The 21448-nt window shown below is 43.9% G+C and overlaps 1 protein-coding gene across 2 annotated transcripts in view; it reads right to left on the bottom strand.

The window, feature by feature from the left end:
• The window catches only part of PAMR1 (peptidase domain containing associated with muscle regeneration 1), a 72484-nt gene that overhangs the window by 46710 nt on the left and 4326 nt on the right, over positions 1–21448 (bottom strand). For both annotated transcript variants that reach the window (XM_007446325.1, XM_007446326.1), the window contains exon 2: positions 1785–1961. In XM_007446325.1, the coding sequence (XP_007446387.1) occupies positions 1785–1961 (177 nt within the window). The remainder of the gene's footprint in view (positions 1–1784; positions 1962–21448) is intronic.

Below are 21448 nucleotides of genomic sequence, written 5' to 3' on the forward strand. Positions count from 1 at the left end.
ACTGTTGTGGCCTCTCCCGTTGAGGAGCACAGGCTCCGGACGCGCAGGCTCAGCGGCCATGGCTCACGGGCCCAGCCGCTCCGTGGCACGTGGGATCTTCCCGGCCCGGGGCACGAACCCGCGTCCCCTGCATCGGCAGGCGGACTCTCAACCACTGCGCCACCAGGGAAGCCCTGGGGTCACTTCTATTTTAAAGCTCAGCATTACTCTTTTCCAAGAAGGAAGACGGTTTAGATGTAACACCTGTATACTTAAGCCCTGTTTTCTCTCCTCTTCTATAGCTTTCCTCAAAAGAACGTTCCTGAGGGCTTCCCTGGTGGCGCAGTGGTTGACAGTCCGCCTGCCAATGCAGGGGACGCGGGTTCGTGCCCCGGGCCAGGAAGATCCCACGTGCCGCGGAGCGGCTGGGCCCGTGAGCCATGGCCGCTGGGCCTGCGCGTCCGGAGCCTGTGCTCCTCAACGGGAGAGGCCACAACAGTGAGAGGCCCACGTACCGCAAAACAAAAAAGAAAGTTCCTGGTCATAATGAGCATCATTCTCTGTGTTTGTAAAATAAGGGGACAGGAAGAAATGAGAGAAGTTCTCAAGGCACATTTTTGATATCTTTTTAGTCTTCAGTCTGAGGAAAGTGTATTTGAAATTCTCTGCCTCCTCCTTTTGATCAGGCGTGGAAGAGAAAAGGTCAGATTCCCCTGGAAAAAGTCAGATTTACAAGGCAGCAGGTATGAAAGCACCAAGAAAACATTCAGTGAGTCACTAATCACGCTGGAAATACCTTAAGAGTGAAGCTCAGTGCCCACACTGCTCCAGGCAGACAGGCCCTTCAGTAAAGAAGGGTAATCACTGCCCCCTCTATGGTGGGGGCCAGGGAATTGGGGGTTTGGGAGAAGGCAGGTCCAGCCTGATGTAAAGGCAAAGGAATAGGCACCATGACCTGGGAAGGTCCCATCTCACTCTAGGATGCTCTCATATTACTGCGACCACCTCGCAAATGTCCAACTCAGGGCCAGAGCATCATCCTCGACTTCTGCTCTTCCCTTCACTTCCCCATCCTACCACTCCCAAATTGTCATCAACTCCACTCTCTAATCTCTCTCAAATCCCTCCACCTCTCTCCATCCACAGGGCTTCTGTTCATCAAGGTCTCCATTATTCCTCCCCTGCCTCCAAGCGTGGCCTTCTCCCAATCCTTTCTCCATACTTTCTCTAAACTCCATGCTCTCTCTTGCCACAGGGGCTTATCACATGCTATTCTCTATGGCCTGACCTCTCGACTGGCTCCCCTTCATGCTTTTCAGTTTGCTGCTTCCATCTTCAGCACACATATCACCTCCTCTAATAAGTCATCCACCCACATCCGCATCCAGGCTCCCATGGTACCCATGCTTCTCTGTCACAGCACCTGCCAGGCTGCATTACAGCCACCTGTTTACTCCTCCAACTCGCCCACTAAGCTGTAAGCTCTGGAAATGCCAGGAATGTGTCTTTTTAAAAATCACTGTATTCCCACTACCTGTCATGGTATAAAGGAGCTGCTCAGTCTATTTGTTAAATGAATGACTAAGTATATAAATCTACAGCTTTATAAGCGTCACACTGAAAAGGGTACTAACTCCTCCAATTCCTTTGCCTGTAGTTAGAGTGGGTTGAATTATGCCACTTTTAATCATCATGGCATCACAGCCTCCTGATGTCTACCTGTCAGAATTCAAGTGTTCAGCATGCTCCTATTACTGACCTCAGAAAACATGAAGGCAACCTGAGGTCTCCCATTGCACACTCACCTGGGTGAATCAGGCAGGAGTCACATTCATTCTCCTCGTTCCTGCAGCAAGGGATGGTATAACCCACCACTTCTTTCTTTCCAGGGCAGGCACATTTAACCTGATCGTATTCACAACACTCCCGACACATGATGTTCCACTCAGCTCCGGGGCAGCCTTCATTAATGACTGTGTACTCTGAAACAGAAACCAGAAGGTGAGATGGAGGGCCTGGCAGGAACAGGTAAGACCCATAAGTACCTTACTGCCAAGAAGCAACCTTGCCCTACAAACGTGTCACCCTGCCTGAAGGATGTTCAAAACCATCCACTGGGGCACAGATGAAATTTGTTAAAACTGCTATTCATTTTTATTTTTTAATCAAAAAAAGAAATCATGTTTATCCATATATAATCTAAGTGCATTGACACACATACACATAGATAACTTATAAACAAGCATACATTTCCTGAGTGTTTGTGCTCATTTCTGTTTTTGCCGGGGTACATCAGGCCAAGGCTTACAGCTACACACGTTGTGCACTGCGCAATTCCAGAAGGAACCATTAAACTGCACAACTGTACAGTACAGCCCAGGCACTTGGGCCATCAGAAAAGTTTGGTGACCACTCTCTAGACTAGGTCTATCAAGTGCAAGGCTGAATGCCAAGTTAGGAACCACATCATTTCCTCCAAACCTGGCTCCTCGATTTTGCAACATGCCATTTTTATGGTATCTTCAAAGCTAAAACCAACAGAAAAGACAAAAGCCATCTTAATTAGTATGTTTGGGAGAATTTCAATGTTTTACAAGAGTGAACTCATTGGCAGAACTTAATTCCGTCCCTAAAAACAACTGAGCATTCTTTCCCATGAGAAAAAAAGTGTTCCTTTCTGGGTGGAATTTCTTTCTGTCTGTCTTTTTAAAAATATACATTAGGCAATGAAAAAGAAAAATCATTTGGCAAAAACTGTAAAAGGAATCAGTCGGAGGCTGCCCAGAGGAATCCAGGCTAAGAAACAGACGTAGCTTTGATTTGCTCTTCTTTCTGCCGCAACTCTCTATTCCTAAAAATTTTGCACAAAGATGACGACTGAAGTAGAAATAGGTCAGATATTTGAGGAAGAAAGTGAACCAGCCTTCCCTAAAAACCCCAGGGAGGGATCCCCAACACGCCTTGTAGGTCCATATAAACCAACTCTAATATCTGCGGTGGCTTCTAACCACTTGAATTTCAAAGTTTAGTTTTCTGTTTTCCTCCCCTAAATTTGGAAGTCTGACACAGAATTGTTCATTCTCAATTTCCAAGTAGACCAATTTAAAGAAACTCTCACCATCTTCTCTCAGCCTTCTGTCATAAGAACATTCTAGCATCATAGAAAGGAACCACTTGCATAATAAGGGACAGTTCCTTAGATTGAATACATGTAGTTTTATGAAAAACATTCCTCTTTTCTTTTCTACAAACACTGGTGGGGCAGCAAAGATCCTCACACTGGCATTTGGGAACAACCAGCATAGACCACCATGATATTGTCACTACTGAGATTTTGTTTCCCGTTCTATTCTGTGAGCCCCTCCAGGACAGACACCAGGACTTACTTAGCTGAGCTTCTCATGTTTCTAACTTGGCTGGATGAAGTGAATAACTTCTAAAATCTAGAAGAAAGGACTTCCCTGGTGGTGCACTGGTTAAGAATCTGTCTGCCAAAGCAGGGGACACGGGTTTGAGCCCTGGTCCGGGAAGATCCCACATGCCGTAGAGCGACTAAGCCCGTGCGCCACAACTACTGAGCCTGCGCTCTAGAGCCTGAGAGCCAGAACTACTGAGCCCACATGCCACAACTACTGAAGCGCGTGCACCTAGAGCCCGTGCTCCACAACAAGAGAAGCCACTGCAATGAGAAGCCCATGCACCGCAACGAAGAGTAGCCCCCACTCACAGCAACTAGAGAAAGCCTGCACCGAGCAACAGATCCAATGCAGCCAAAAGCAAATAAATAAATTTATTTTTTAAAAAATCTAGAAGAGAACTTAATGGTTAAGAGTAAAAGAAAGTAGAAGAAAACATAGGAGTAAATCTTCATGATCTTAGATTTGTTATGATCTTGGATTCTTAGATGTGACACCAAAAACGACAAAAGAAAAACAGACAAATTGGATTCATCAAAATTAAAAACTTTTGTGCAACAAAGGAAAGTGAAAGGACAACCTACAAAGTGGGGGGAAATTTTGCAAATCATATGTCTAAGAAGGATTTAATATCCAGAATATGTAAATGACCCCTACAACTCAACCACAAAAAGACAAACAACCCAATTTTTAAAAGGGCAAATGACATGAACTGACACTTCTCCAAAGAAGATATACAAATGGCCAATAAATACATGAAAAGATGCTCAGCATCACAAGTCATTAGGGAATTGAAAATCAAAGCCACAACAATATAACACCTTACACGTACTAGGATGGCTATAATCCAAAAAAAAAAAAAAAAAAAAAGGAAAATAACAAGCATTGACAAAGATGTAGAGAAACTGGAGCCCTTGTATATTGCTCAGGGGAATGTAAAATGATGCAGCTTCTGTAGAAACCAGTTTGGCAGTTCCTTCAAAAGCTAAATATTGAATTATTTTATGACCCAGCAATTCTACTCCCAGGCATATACCCCAAAAATCAAAAACAGAAACTCAAACAGATACTTATATACCAGTGCTCACTGCAGCATTATTCACAGCAGCCAAAAGGTAGAAACAACCCAAATGTCCATCAAGATATGAGTGAATAAGCAAAACATGGTATATGCATAAAATATTATTCTGAATGTGGAATATTATTCAGCCGTGAAAAAGAACGAGATGCTGATACAAATTACAATATGGATGAACCTTGCAAACATGCTAAGTAAAAGAAGCCAGACACAGAAGGACAAATATTGTGCCACTGAACTGTATACTTAAAATGGCTAATGTAGAAAATTTTGTTATTTTTATATTTTTTTAATATTAAAAAACTAGTGAGAGGAAAAAAAGTGTTTAAAGGCTTAAGCATTGGAGTCAGACAGACCTGGGTTTGGAATCCCACCTTTGCTACTTACTGGGTATATGACCTTGGCTAAGTTACTTTACTCACTCAGTCTCAGTTTATCATCCAATGAAATGAGTACATTTTATCTAACTCAGAAGCCAGCTGAAAGGACTAGATAAGATTATGTGTATAAAGAGCTTAACACAGTGCCCAGTATATAATGAACATTCGATAACTAGTAACTTAAGAAGAAAAACACTATTGACATCCATATTTCTCAAGGATCTAAGTTTTTGAATGTACCACATATCAACTCCTTACATAATATGCTCATGTTGGGACTTTCCTGCTGGCACAGTGGTTAAGAAGACTCCACACTCCCAATGCAGGGGGCCTGGGTTCAATCCCTGGTCGGGGAATTAGATCCCACATGCATGCTGCAACTAAGAGTTCACATGCCACAACCAAGGAGCCCGTGAGTTGCAACTAAGGAGCCTGCCTGACAAAACTAAGACCTGGTGCAACCAAATAAATAAAAAATTAATTAATTAATTAACTGCTTAGGTTGTTTCCCCACTGCATTTGGAGCAAACCCTAAATGCTCTGCTATGGCCCCCAAGGCCTTTGAGAGCTGCTCTGTCCTGAGCCCTGCAACCTTTCCTTGGCACTATTTCCCACCTTATATTTCTCAAAACCATCAAGGTCTTGCTCATCCCAGGGCCTTCACATTTGCTTTCCCCACTGCCTCTGTCAAAACGTTGGGCCTTAGTGTAAATGACACGTGTTCAGAACGGTCCTCACTGACTTTCTCATCTGAAGTTTGTGCCTCTGCCCCTCCTTCCATAGTATTCTCTATCACGGCATCCCAGTTGTTTCCTTTCATCGCCTTTACCACAATTTATAATCCCTTTCTGTTTCCATTTACTTGCATATCGTCTGTCTCCCTTACGTGACCATAAGCTGGTAGGAACAACACCTAACTTGTTCACCGCAGCTAGGGAAGGGCCTGGAATGCAAGAGGTGCTGGATAAATACTTGTTGAAAGAGCCAGCCTCCACTCTAGAGCTACCCTCCCTTCAACAGTCAAACATTTCCGTCCAGTGGTCCAGCTCAGAGCTGAGCCAGGAGAGCTGGCTCTGCCCCATAATTTGCTGATATCAGAACCGGGGCACTTTCCCTCCCATGGTGAAGGGTCTAGAACAGTTGGTCCAGGTTACCCAACTTGGGTCTCAGTTCCTTGGTGCCAGCCCCTGCCTTGTCCTGCTGTATGATTTCTCTACTCTCTGAACATCTAATATGCCTGCAGGGTGTGGCTCATGTCTTACCCCTCCCCCTGCCCACCGAGGGCAAGCACTCCATCCTTCTAGGTTTTCTAAGAATTTACAAGTACTAATGACTCTTGGGGGACACTGACAGAGAATAAACATTGTTTGCAGCTTGTAATAAAATATGGGAGGCCAAGTAAGGTCTGCTCTACTCCAGTAGAGGGCAAAGCCTGTTTTCCCTAAGCAGCTGGTTAGTCTACATCTGGCCCAGCCATGGAATACTGCGGGCCTCCCTTTACCTGGAAAATTAATTCCCTAAAATGCCTTCAATGGCATTTCTCTTTATTTCAATGAGCAAGCCCACCTCTGCCCTTCCTAACGCGTTACAATAATTTTATAGGTAAGGTCCAGAGTGTTGTATCATCTTAGCCAAAGGGAATGATCCCAGGGAAACCCATTTCTGTGCTGTCTGCCAAGTCAGCCAGCTGGCTCCTTTCCAAGGACTCTGTGTGGTAGCCTCAAAGATGTCCATATCCTAACCTCCAGGACCCATGAAAATGTTACCTTACAGGACAAAAGGAATTTTGCAGATGTGACTAATTTAAGGTTCTTGAAATGGGTAGAGAATGCTGGCTTGTCCAGGTGGGACCAATGTAATCCCAAGGATCCTTATAAGAGGGAGGCAGGAGGGTCTGAGTCAGAAACAGGGGTGTGAGGACAGAAGCACTGGACAGACAGGAGTGATGTGTTTTCAAGATGGAAGAAGGGACCACAATCCAAAGAATGCAGGCAGCCTCTAGAAGCTGAATGAGGCAAGGAAACAGATTCTCCCTTAGAGCATCCTGAAGGAACATAGGCCTGCCATCACCTAGATTTTGGCTTCCTAAGCCTCATTTCAGACCCCTGAGCTCCAGAATGGTACGAAAATACACTTGCGCTGTTTTAAGTCACTAAGTCTGTGGTAATATGTTACAGTATCCACAGGGAATTAACAAACTGTGTCTTCTCAAAAGAAAGGTTAACCCACAGCCAGTCATTTAACCACTCTGGTCCTCAGCTTTCCCACTGAGCACAGTGCTAAGGGTGCGGGTGAACTGATGAATTCATTGTTTCATCCCACAAGTATTTATTGAGTGTCTGCTACATCCCAGGTAGGAGGCTGGGTACTGGGATACAATGGAGAGAACAGACACCGTTACCGGCCCCATGGAACTCACAGTTTTGTAGAGTAGACGTTGGATAAAGGATCCCACAAACACACGATCACTCATTGTGATGAGTACATGTAGGATGCTATGAGAACAAGTGGATGGTCATGCAGGGACATCAGCACCAAATCTACAGGACTCGCAGGGTTAAGGGGGTTTAAGTAAAATCACAAATAAAAATCTATTTGCCAAGATAAGACCACTTCTCAGGAATACGGAAGTGATGGAGGAGGGGACCATTTTAATGCTTTTGTTGACTCGGCTCCTCTGGTCTGGTAAATCCATCACCCTTCCTTCTCCCCTCGCTGGAACAGAGACAGGAAAGTGCCCCCAAAACATACATGTGGGCTTCCCTGGTGGCGTAGTGGTTGGGAGTCCGCCTGCCAAGGCAGGGGACACGGGTTCGTGCCCCGGTCCGGGAAGAGCCCACACGTCGCGAAGCGGCTGGGCCCGTGAGCCGTGGTCGCTGAGCCTGCACGTCCGGAGCCTGTGCTCCGCAACGGGAGAGGCCACAGCAGTGAGAGGCCCGCGTACCGCAAAACAAACAAACAAACAAACAAAAAAACAAATAAAAACATACATGTAAGAAACAAACAGGTAAGTGAAATATCCTATGAGAAATATTTAAAGTTGATCAGCTGAAGAGGTTTGAAAATACAATAAGCAGACAAAAGTGATCTCCTGGACTTTTCCTTCTCCATTTATCAGAATTAAATGGACAAAGGGCACATTGGTCATTTGGCTTCAGCTGTACAAATTTCAGGGGATTTCAATATGATGCTAAAGGTCAGTTCCAGAAACTAGGATTTAAAAAAATACCAACAGCAGGAGAAGCTACTGAATGTTTTCCTATATGCATGCTAAATCAGGTTAGCATTTGTTTAGCTAAAGGGCTTTTATATTGTTTATGCAATTTAATTTTCAAGATGACCCAGTGAGGTAGGTAATACATTTTCTTGTAAATCTAAAATAAGCTACTCTAACCTCTTCACTTTACCAGTGACGAAAAGAGCTAAGTAGGGAAGAAGCAAAGAGAAATGCCACAGACGTTTTTTAGGGAATTCTGAGTGGGAAGGGAGGCCCACAGAATTCCAGGTTTAGGGAGGGGGTGAACAGCCTGCTGCTTCCTTAGCCTGGAAACAGGCCAGGACAACCTCTAGTTTCAGGGGCTGCTGTAGTTGAGCAACTGTTACTTTGCCTTCCATGTTTGAGAACAAAGAGTTATTAAGCTGCAGATGAGTCTTATCCTGTCAGTGCTTCCCAGGAAATAAGCGCAAATTGAGCACCAAGAACTCATAGAGCACCACTTTAGGATCAACCAAGGCACCAAAAGGTCAAGCACATGCCCATAATCACATAGCAAAATTGAACTTACAAAGTTCCAGGCACCATATGCATTCACTCATCTCTAACTCTTCCGCTGGACAAAATATTTATTTTTTTCTATATAAAACACTCCATATTTTAATGTAAAAGATTCCTTGCGAAAGCTTCAAACAATAAGATCATACATAAAGGAGTAAGAAGTATTCAGAAATAACCTTAATATTATATTGTCTATCTTTCAGTTGTTTTCCTTCAGTGGACATACATATCCACATGTAGAAAATGCTAGATGTGTAGATTATCTTCTTACCTCTCAAAGCTGGTAACCTATTATTATTATTATTTTTTTATCAGCTCGGTGCTTTGTGACCACCTAGAGGGTTGGGATAGGGAGGGTGGGAGGGAGACGCAAGAGGGAGGGGATATGGGGATATATGTATACGTATAGCTGATTCACTTTGTCATACAGCAGCAACTAACACAATATTGTAAAGCAATTATACTCCAATGAAGATGATAAAAAAAAAAAAAGAAAAGAAAAGAAAAGAAACTGTGCTGCTTCGGGACTTCCCTGGTGGTCCAGCGGTTAAGACTCCACATTCCCAATTCAGAGAGCCCGGGTTCAACCCCTGCACAGGGAACTAGATTCCACATGTCCCAACTAACCTGCCAAGGCAGGGGACACGGGTTCGTGCCCCGGTCCGGGAAGAGCCCACACGTCGCGAAGCGGCTGGGCCCGTGAGCCGTGGTCGCTGAGCCTGCACGTCCGGAGCCTGTGCTCCGCAACGGGAGAGGCCACAGCAGTGAGAGGCCCGCGTACCGCAAAACAAACAAACAAACAAACAAAAAAACAAATAAAAACATACATGTAAGAAACAAACAGGTAAGTGAAATATCCTATGAGAAATATTTAAAGTTGATCAGCTGAAGAGGTTTGAAAATACAATAAGCAGACAAAAGTGATCTCCTGGACTTTTCCTTCTCCATTTATCAGAATTAAATGGACAAAGGGCACATTGGTCATTTGGCTTCAGCTGTACAAATTTCAGGGGATTTCAATATGATGCTAAAGGTCAGTTCCAGAAACTAGGATTTAAAAAAATACCAACAGCAGGAGAAGCTACTGAATGTTTTCCTATATGCATGCTAAATCAGGTTAGCATTTGTTTAGCTAAAGGGCTTTTATATTGTTTATGCAATTTAATTTTCAAGATGACCCAGTGAGGTAGGTAATACATTTTCTTGTAAATCTAAAATAAGCTACTCTAACCTCTTCACTTTACCAGTGACGAAAAGAGCTAAGTAGGGAAGAAGCAAAGAGAAATGCCACAGACGTTTTTTAGGGAATTCTGAGTGGGAAGGGAGGCCCACAGAATTCCAGGTTTAGGGAGGGGGTGAACAGCCTGCTGCTTCCTTAGCCTGGAAACAGGCCAGGACAACCTCTAGTTTCAGGGGCTGCTGTAGTTGAGCAACTGTTACTTTGCCTTCCATGTTTGAGAACAAAGAGTTATTAAGCTGCAGATGAGTCTTATCCTGTCAGTGCTTCCCAGGAAATAAGCGCAAATTGAGCACCAAGAACTCATAGAGCACCACTTTAGGATCAACCAAGGCACCAAAAGGTCAAGCACATGCCCATAATCACATAGCAAAATTGAACTTACAAAGTTCCAGGCACCATATGCATTCACTCATCTCTAACTCTTCCGCTGGACAAAATATTTATTTTTTTCTATATAAAACACTCCATATTTTAATGTAAAAGATTCCTTGCGAAAGCTTCAAACAATAAGATCATACATAAAGGAGTAAGAAGTATTCAGAAATAACCTTAATATTATATTGTCTATCTTTCAGTTGTTTTCCTTCAGTGGACATACATATCCACATGTAGAAAATGCTAGATGTGTAGATTATCTTCTTACCTCTCAAAGCTGGTAACCTATTATTATTATTATTTTTTTATCAGCTCGGTGCTTTGTGACCACCTAGAGGGTTGGGATAGGGAGGGTGGGAGGGAGACGCAAGAGGGAGGGGATATGGGGATATATGTATACGTATAGCTGATTCACTTTGTCATACAGCAGCAACTAACACAATATTGTAAAGCAATTATACTCCAATGAAGATGATAAAAAAAAAAAAAGAAAAGAAAAGAAAAGAAACTGTGCTGCTTCGGGACTTCCCTGGTGGTCCAGCGGTTAAGACTCCACATTCCCAATTCAGAGAGCCCGGGTTCAACCCCTGCACAGGGAACTAGATTCCACATGTCCCAACTAAAGATCCCACACGTGGCAACGAAGATCCCACGTGCTGCAATTAAGACCCGGTGCAGCCAAATAAATAAATAAATTTTTTTTAAAAGAAAAGAAACTGCTCTTCTTCTTTACTTTAATCACATTTTCTCTTGACCTTGAGTCATCTTCAAAAGTGATTTTAAACTGCTGCACCATTATCCTATATGTGCAGCTGCTTCTCTCCCCTCTTTTTAAAATCAGGGTAAACAAATAAAAAAGGAGATGCAGAGTACTTTGGTATCATAGGCTTTGCCCAAGCCCTTCCTCGGCTGCCACGCTTGGGGCAGCCATCCTGGTATCTCCTATTCAGAGTGAAAAGTTGGGGCTTCCCTGGTGGCGCAGTGGTTGAGAGTCCGCCTGCCGATGCAGGGGAGGCGGGTTTGTGCCCCGGTCCGGGAGGATCCCACATGCCGCGGAGCGGCTGGGCCCGTAAGCCGTGGCCGCTGGGCCTGCGTGTCCGGAGCCTGCGCTCCGCAGCGGGAGAGGCCACAGCAGCGAGAGGCCCGCAAAAGAGTTGAGTTATATTGGTCCAGCTCTGGTTTTTCCTGAATTCACGTTGGAAAACATAAGACGCTTAACCGCTCAGTCCTGTTTTATCCATGCAAATACCAAGGCAATGAAAACGATGCTGACCGATTGGCACAGGTTTGGCTTTCATAGATGTGGTGAACAAATGAACAAACGAGTGAGAGAGAGTTGGCTGTCATCATGGCCGTCAGCGTTATTTTCACAGCCCCTCATCAGCCAGGCAGCTTGCTTTAAGGCTCTCCAACACTGAGTATTTCTACTGCTGACAAGATGGAGAACACTTAATCCCTCAAACAGCAGGGGTTTAACTTCACAGAATGGCAGAGGGAGCAATTGTGTCTCCTTAGCATCATCTCCAAGTGGCACGCTTTCAACACTAGGTTTTAAGGAAATATGTTGACATGATAGTTGTTAAGGTAAATCTGAAAAAGGTCAGAGAATTCTTGATGAAAACATGAGTCAGACTGTTCCATATACGGTGGAAATGTCAGTTGTCAAACCACAGGCCACCCCAGCAGGTGGCAAAGAAAGGCGTTTTCATCACGAGCCCGCTCCTCTGTAATGTTAGGGTCTGCCTTTGCATCCACCAAAAACCCCACAGCCCTCCCCTCTAACCACATTTAATGAAAATTTCTACTGAGTGTTTTACTGGCCTGCATGTTATAAACCATCTAAGACCAAAGGGAGAAAAAAGATGTAGGAATCAGAGAGTCCTGCAGCTAGGCAGCTTGGGCTCCACTCTCATCCCCACTCATTCCCCCACCTCCTCTCGTGCTATCTCAACTCCCTGAATTGATTTCTAACACACAACATTCCTAACCACCTGAAGGTCTGACCACCCACTCCGTGCGGCCAATGACAGATGCCAGGCAAATCCCAGACAGAAATGCTGTGAGTCAGCGGTGGTGGAACGGTTACTGGGGCCCTTGGTGACTCAATATCTCCTCCTGAGCTTTTGAGAACCATCCCATCACCATGACCCTCAGTCCCAGCCTGGCTGGATTCCCAACTTCAGTGACCTTGGTCTTTCCCTGCTCATAGCTCCTCTTGTTAACGAGGTAACGATAGCTGGAAAGTCAACACCTCCATCACCCCCTTTTGGGTATCAGCAGTGACAAAACTTACAATGGATCCCCTAGAAATCTAGTTTGTTGACACTAGTACATTGGGGAGGGGTAGGGAAGCAAAAATCAGTTTTTCACTTCCTTCCCCTCTTCACTCTACCCCACACTGTCACTCCTGGTTCATTCTCCTCTCTCCCTGGGTCCCAGTCACCACGGAAATGGAGCTGAACCTTTCAAACATACTACCTCACTGAATCCTCAGAGCCACCCTTCAAAGGAAGTATCATTTCTTTCATTTAACAGATGAGGAAACCGAGGAACAGAGAGGGTAAATAAATTGTCCCAGGTGGCACAGCTTTCAGGTGAAAGAAGAAAGATTAGAAGCCAGCTCTTTCTGGGCCCAAAGTCTTATTATTTCCAACACAGTATTTTGATTCTAGAGAGTTCACAACTTTGACTTTACATACATATTAAGAATTCAGCATTGGTGAAATGAACACACTTGGTAATCAGACCACCCAAATTTTAATACCAAATCTGTCCCTCTTGTATGCTGCTGGACAATCATAGACAAGACACCTTGCTGTGGCATTTCCCCCAAACCTCAAGAGAATGGATGTAGATTGATAGGGTTGTTAATGTCACTGCAGTTAAAGAGGCAATGAGCATAAAGCGCTTTCGAAGAAAAATTGCGTGTTGGTTGAGATACTACCATTATTCTCTGCAGAATAAAAAACCATCAATGGATAAAGAAGATGTGGTACATATATACAATGGAATACTACTCATCCATAAAAAGGAATGAAGTAATGCCATTTGCAGCAACATGGATGGACCTAGAGATTATCATAATAAGTGAAGTAAGTCAGACAAAGACAAATATCATACGATACCACTTATATGTGGAATCTAATAAAAATGATACAAATGAACTTTTTTACAAAACAGAAACAGATCTCAAAATCAAACTTATGGTTACCAAAGGGGAAACGTAGGGGGAAGTGATAAATTAGGAGATTGGGATTAACATATACACACTACTATGTATAAAATAGATAACTAACAAGGACCTACTGTATAGCACAGGGAACTCTACTCAACATTCTGTAATAACCTATATGGGAAAAGAATCTGAAAAAGAATGTAGATTTTATATTTATATATATATGATTCCCTTTGCTATACACCTGAAACTAACACAACATTGTAAATCAACTATACTCCAATAAAATTTTTTTAAAAACCATCACGTGTAGCTAAAATACAGATGGCTAAGGAAGCAAAGGGGGTGAGTAATAATGTCTCCTCCAGAGGCCCACACATACATGGAATTTTAAGTAGTCCGTTCTTGCTTATATCATGGCATTCTGGGTTCCTCCCCCTTGCTTCTAGATTTCCTGATCTCTTTTTTCTAATATCTCCTCTTCAGACACCTTTTTCACAAGGACATACCTTACCTCCTGCTGCTTGTCTTCCAGAAATAGAAATTCTACATCTATAGGCAAAGGGAACAAAACCCAAACTCTAGCATCTTGGAAGAGCCCCCAAGTTGCCATTATCCTCAACAACTGTGCTGGAAACCCTTGAAGGACAGCTGCTTCTGGGTTATTTCAAACACTGAAATATGAGCTAAATAGATTTTATTTTTTTATTAGCATTGGGTACTAAAAATATAATTTAATAATGCATCTAAATGTACTTGGCAATAGAACTCAGCAAATATTATATCAAGCAAGTATTAGAATGTCTAAGTTGAAAACAATAAAACTTAAGCTATACCCTAAAAATCCAATCTGGATTTCCCCAGACCTAAGAATTCTACAAACGATCCCACCTGCTCCTCAATCCTCAACACTTTTAAAACCTTCTATCTGAGTCAGAGTGTGTCAGGGCTAAAAGGGGGTCTTGGTCAATCACACCCGCCCCTTTGCCAAGAGCTTCCAGAGTAAGTGTTACTGTCTTCACATCCAGGTTCACTGATGCCAGGCAGAAGCAAGATTTTCCTTCTACCAAAGGCAGATGGCCAAGAGCAGATGTCAGTTTGAGCGAGGGTGATGCATTTACAATGGCATGTCCTATGGTTCACGAAGCCCTAAGCTGGCGGCAGCTTCATGCAGGCTAGCCCTCATTAGAATTGCCTTCTCCAGTTCTGCAAGCTAGAACAAGATGAAGGGGAACTTCTTTTTGCTTGAGGATTCCTGGCTGGCTCTACCCTTGAATCACAACAGATGGTTGTGAGCAACATCTCGTGTTTGGGAGACAACATCATTGACCCAGAATCACCTACTCTGAAAGACACCAACCCCTCAAACCCCTGCAAGAATCTACCACCAGCCATATTTCAAACATGGACAAACTTAGGCACAGCATGTGGAAGGCATTTCACCCTAAGGCTGGAAGGCAGATGCATGATAAAAGCAAGGGGAGAAAGCAAGTCTCAAAGAAATAAACATATGGTGAATCTTTAGGAATATTTTTTCCCTGACACAGAGTAACAGATGAATAGGATAGGACTGTGGACCAAGGTGGAGTGGGCCTCAAGAGGACCATGTAACTTCCATCCTACTATGATAGAACACCCAATATTTCTCCTTCTTAATTCCTTGTGAAATGTGTGCTAGTGGGAAAAATAGCAGAAAGGAGAGGAGTAGAAGATGACTTTAATTTCCTGAGTGCTCCCTTTTTGCAAAGCATTATACTATTTTAAATAGGTTACTTTTTTTTTTTTGGCCATGCCACACAGCATGCAGGATTTTAGTTCCCCGACCAGGGATCGAACCTATGCCCCTGCAGTGAAAGCGTGGAGTCTTAACCACTGGACCACCTAGAGACTGTCATACTGGGTGAAGCAAGTCAGACAGAGAAAGACATATCATATGAGATCACTTATAAGTGGAATCTAAAAAAAAAAAAAAAAAAAGGTTACAAATGAACTTACCTACAAAACAGTCAGAGACTTATAGATGTAGAAAATAAACTTATGATTATTGGGGGTAAAGAGGGGGAGGGATAAATTGGAAGATTGGGACTGACACATACACACTACTATGTATAAAATAGATAACTAATAAGAACCTACTGTATAGCACAGGGAACTCTACTCAATACTCTGTAATGGCCTATTTGGGAAAAGAATCTAAAAAAGAGTTGATATATGTATATGTATAACAGATTCACTTTGCTGTACACTTGAAACTAACACAACATTATAAATCAACTATACCCCAATAAAAGTTTAAAAATAAATAAATAAATAGGTTATCTCATTTAACACCTGCAATAAGCCTATATAAAGACACTATTATTACAGGGGCTTCCCTGGTGGCACAGTGGTTGAGAGTCCGCCTGCCGATGCAGGGGACATGGGTTCGTGCCCCGGTCCGGGAAGATCCCACATACCGCGGAGCGGCTGGGCCCGTGAGCCATGGCCGCTGGGCCTGCGCGTCCGGAGCCTGTGCTCCACAACGAGAGAGGCCACAACAGGGAGAGGCCCGCGTACCGCAAAAAACAAACAAACAAACAAACAAAAAAAACCACTATTATCCTCAGTGTACAGGCTAAGAGGTGGTACAGCCACATTAAAGAGGTTAAGTAACTTGCCAAGAAAACCAGCCATAAATGACGGAGACAAGATTCAAACCTGGCCCATATTTTAAACCATAATACTCTACACCCTATGTTTATACATATCCATATATATACACACATAAGTATATACATAACCATATCTACACTTTTATTTTTCTGTGTACATGTGTATTCAAACTTGAACATATCCATACTAAGATGTCTATATCAAAAAATGAAATCCATAAATATGGCAAGCAAGGGCTGAATCTTTGCTGAGAAGGACATGGTTACTCAAGTCTGCTTAGGCAGGAAGCCCTTAAAAGGAACAGCTGGTTTTATTCCTTATCCATTGCCACTGTTCTGAAGCAAGTCTGGGCAGAGAGAGGAGGCAGGCAATGCTAGGGGCAAGGGAGAAGCCGTGTCGCGTGACAACAAGAACAATATTTAGGAAAGGCAGGAATAAAGCTGTTCCCAGAAACAGCAAACAAGGGGTTGATGAACAGCTCAAACTCACATTCTGTCTCTATGGGATACAGCCCCAGTGTAAACAGCCCAGACCACTTCCAGGTTGTGCAAATCAGGGTCATGGTAGCTATACTAGAACTGGCAGACAGGGGGGTAAATAAAAAAACACTGAAGACAAACCCGCGTGTGTTAGAGGGGGGAAGGGAGAGGTTAATTGGTAATGAACAGACCTTGGACTCAGTGCCCCCAGGGACTAGAAGGATGCCTAAATATTCTCCTTATTGTTTTTTTTTTAATTTATTTTATTTTTATTTTTGGCTGCGTTGGGTCTTCGTTGCTGCACGCAGGCTTTCTCTAGTTGCAGTGAGCGGAGGCTACTCTTCGTTGCGGAGCACGGGCTCTAGGCGCGCACGCTTCAGTAGTTGCGGCTTGTGTGCTCTAGAGTGCAGGCTCAGTAGTTGTGGCACACGGGCTTAGTTGCTCCGTGGCACGTGGGATCTTCCCAGACCAGGGCTCAAACCCTGTCCCCTGCATTGGCAGGTGGATTCTCAAGCACTGCGCCACTGGGGAAGTCCCATATTCTCCTTATTTTTGAAGAGGAGAGAGTGTGACTGTCACCAAGGATACAATGTAGTCGGGAAGTCAAGTCACAGCTCTTATCACTCCCCAGAACAGCCACATCATCATAGGTGTGCGTTAATCAGACCCACACCTCAGTTTGACCAGTGATCCCAGGGCAACCACATTACTTTAAACAACTTATAGACAAGAAATGAGTTTTCTTGGTGAACTATGCAGGTCGATGCTGGTGAGGACTTTTCTTACAGCAATGTGGTCGGGGTCACCTCCACAGTTCTTTCAACATCTCAGCAAGTGCGAAGGGACTAGGACATCAGACTTCCCGTCCATCTCTCAGCAGAAGTCTGAAGAAAAGCTAATGTTTTGTAGATTTTCAAATTCCCTTCTTACCCCATCCTCTATAACGATGAAGATATTCTTCAATGTTTTATTCATTATGGGCAAGAGACCTGAGTTTTCCAAATGATGGAGCACAAGTTCCACTGGATGGTATAAGGTATTATGTGAATAAAGGTTCTGCGGCCAAACAACTTTGTAAATGCTAATAGCAGCTTTCTTTATTGTAGGGCTTTGCCAAGTCTATAATATTCTTTGCACATAGTTAATTCCCACATCCCCCAAACTAATCCCATCATGACGTCCTAGGTTTTGTTTACTTCTGCTGAATGTCCTTTAGGATTAGTATTCCATGAAACCTACTTTGGAAAATACCAGACTGGGCCATAAGCTCTCTCAACCTTAAAGAAAGTGCCTTACATATATACAATGGAATACTACTTAGCCATAAAAAAAAACGAAATTGAGTTATTTAGAGTGAGGTGGATGGACCTAGAGACTGTCATACAGAGTGAAGTAATTCAGAAAGAGAAAAACGAATACCGTATGCTAACACATATATATGGAATCTAAAAAAACAAAAAACAAAAAGGTTCTGAAGAACCTAGGGGCAGGGCAGGAATAAAGATGCAGACATAGAGAATGGACTTGAGGACACGGGGAGGGGGAAGGGTAAGCTGGGACGAAGTGAGAGAGTGGCACGGACATATATATACACTACCAAATGTAAAATAGATAGCTAGTGGGAAGCAGCCGCATAGCACAGAGAGATCAGCTCGGTGCTTTGCCTCCACCTAGACGGGTGGGATAGGGAGGGTGGAAGGGAGACGCAAGAGGGAAGAGATATGGGGATATATGTATACGTATAGCTGATTCACTTTGTTATAAAGCAGAAATTAACACACCATTGTAAAGCAATTTTACTCCAATAAAGATGTTAAAAAAAAAAAAGAAAGTGCCTTAAGGAAAAGGCCTTTTATTCATCATCCTGTCTCCAGCACCTAGGATCACACCTGGCACCTGGTAGGTGCTTGATTAAAGTCTGCTGAATAAATACATGAATGTGGATACATGAGGCATGTGTGATTTCCAGGGTCAGGTTATTTGTGTCAAAGACTGATGTTAGAAATGGCTCTTGCGATGACCTTTTGGGGTCTCTATTTTACAGTAGAAGGAATCCATTGGGTCCATTACTGCTCTTTGTGTACTGCAGTTTGCATCTCATTTCCATAAAGGCTTGCGCCGCTCACTTGTTCTTTTCTACAATTGATTGGCCAGGGGAGCCAGGCTTGTTCAGAAAGGAGGCGGAACATCACTTAGAAGCAGGCAGTCAATCACCCACTGGGAGGCAGAAAGCCAGACCAAGAATAAAGATTCTTAATACCAGGCAAGCCCTCCCTTCTGCTTGCATCCAGGTGAGCCAAGTGGTATAACTGAAAAATATAGTAGATGCTACCAGATGGAAGCTAAGCTCAGGCAACTTGTCCTGGGATATCTCAGGTGTTCTCTACCATCACTGTTGACTTCCAAGGTGGGATCCCATGATGCAGGGGATTAACTGATCATCTTCAAAGGAGTCCTATGAAGTAAGTGGACATGGAACCGGGTTTGAAAAACATTGACACCTTGGTCCCTCAGAGTCCTCAAATGATTTGACTGGAAGCAAAGCAGGCCAACATCCCTCCTTCACCCAGCGGTTTTCCATTAAAAACTGGTTGGAAATTTATTGTAACCAATCATAAATTCAGCTGATGAGGACAATTGCTACATCTTCCCATGAGCTAAAGTTGCCTGAATGTGTTCCCCACTCTGTTCTGGCAGCAGCAGCCCTGGGTTTCCAATCTCCAAACCAACTGACCAGACTTCTACTTACATTGACACTGGCTGCCAAAGCACTAACTCAGCCCTCTGAGACAGCCAGAGCCTCGGAGAGGGCAGTGATAAAGATGCCTACACTGCAGGAACAAAGGCATTTCCCCAACTCCAGAGGCAGAAGGGTGACAGAAACATGTGTCTTTATTTGCTGCTCAGCCGAGGGGGGCACTTCTCTTAACCATTTGACAAAGGACCCAAGACATTAGTGTCTAGTAGACAGCTGATCCTCATTCAAAACCCACCTGAGTATTAATGGAGGGAGTCTACATTTCCATCCCCTGCAATATCCATCAACTGTGTTATGCCGGAAAAAAAGAAGAAAAAACGCTTCCCTTTACTCATGCCAGGCCCGCTGTTCCTATTCCATAGCCTAAGAGTTTACACATTGACGATCTTGACAGAATGAATCCATAAAGGAGAAGCGCTACACAGCGTCAGGGCCAGGCTTGAAGCATGTCTCATCCTTAATTCTGTCCCTCCACAAGCAGACACATGATTTTGATTATAAAGGCTGACCATGGGACAAAGAAATTCTCACTTCCCACATCTAATCAGAATAAGATGCATGAGCCTGTGGACAGCTACCCCAGAAATCAGCGGGATTTGCAATCTGCTTAACACTCCTGTTTCCTTTAGAAAATGGCTGCTCTTGGTTTCCATGTGGTCCCACTGGGGCTGCTGAGGTCTCTCCCTCGTCTCTCACATCCACTCTGCCCCCACAGTGGTGAGCACATGACCTCCCTGAGGCCATTCTCAGCTCTTGGAATATCCAGAATTCTTTACTAACACCATGGTCTTTATGATTCGGCCAGGAGATCTACCATAGCTGGACCCCCTGCTGACCATGGCAGCGTTGTGTAGTGTTTCAGTGCATGCGTAATGGGGTCAGGCTGTCTGGGTTCAAATCATGGACGTCCAGCTCTGTGACCTGGGCAAGTACTGTACCTCTCAGTTCCCTCCTATGTAAACTAGGGATAATAACACTACTAATTAGCTTCTAGATGTGTTGTGAGGATTAAATAAATACATCTAAAGCATATAGGAGAGTGCCTGGCATTTACCACAAACTCAGTAGATTATTTGGGATCTGGTCCCTTAGGTATGGAGGCTTCCACCATTGGTGTTTCCACCATCACTGGTGAAGAATCTGATGTGCAGCCCTACCTACTCCACTCTCAGCCCACATGGGCTCTGTGTCTGTATCACAAATGACAACTGAGAACAATGAAAGGAGTCATTGTTGGTGGGTTAGGTAGTGCGGGGGGAGTAGTAGAAAGTCCCACTGGTTAAGAGAGTGGAATATCTCCAGCCAACACTAATTCTCTGCCTTCTCTGAGTGGTTTTGTTTATAGATACGAGGTTTGATTTTTTTTCCTGCATTTTACTTCTTTCTCTCCATTATAAACCTAATGCTTTGGCCCAGCCAGATCTCATGATGACTGACGAACAGAACTCCTTAAACATAGACCAGGCTTGGACTCTGATAGACTTTCTGCCACTGATCTGGTAGCTTTCAAAGCTCCAGCTGCCCTCTGGGTCCTCTGCCATGGAATTCAGGAATTAGAAAATGTAAACATTGCTTTCCCCTCCCCTTTAAAATAAAATAAGAGGAAAGGGATCTGGGCTCCTATGACTTTCAAGTATCCACAAAGTGAGTGTGACAGGTTCTCCCATATGTGGGAGGAGCAGGGCACCACCTTCTCTCATTTATCACTGAAATGGCACTTTTCCCAATTTGCACATACACCAGATCAATTGCAGTGTCTAGAGCTGGGCTCAGGGGAGGCAGGTAGAGAGGTTTTTCTCATGCGTCAGGATTGGCCACCCCCTAGTAGGGCAGATGGAAATAATTTTCTGACTTAAGGCCAGTCATTTGGTCCTCCAGACGTCATGAGATGCCATTATCTCAGCCATTGCTGTCTAGCCAGGGTAACCCAGATGCAGATAAGTTTAAGTCAAACCCATGGTCCCTGCCAGGAGCATTCCAAAGCCCTCCCTAAGGCTTCTGGATATTTCTAAGGGACTTACATGCTCCAGGTCACATCTGCCTCTGGGTCCAGAGGTGCTTTGTCCCTGGCTTACTGACCCAAACATAACACCGAGCCTCACCCTCAGTTTCCACCAAAAGCTCACTCTCAAGGGCATTCC

This window comes from Lipotes vexillifer, unplaced genomic scaffold (assembly GCF_000442215.2).
Source record: "Lipotes vexillifer unplaced genomic scaffold, Lipotes_vexillifer_v1.1 scaffold1993, whole genome shotgun sequence".
NCBI lineage: Eukaryota > Metazoa > Chordata > Mammalia > Artiodactyla > Lipotidae > Lipotes > Lipotes vexillifer.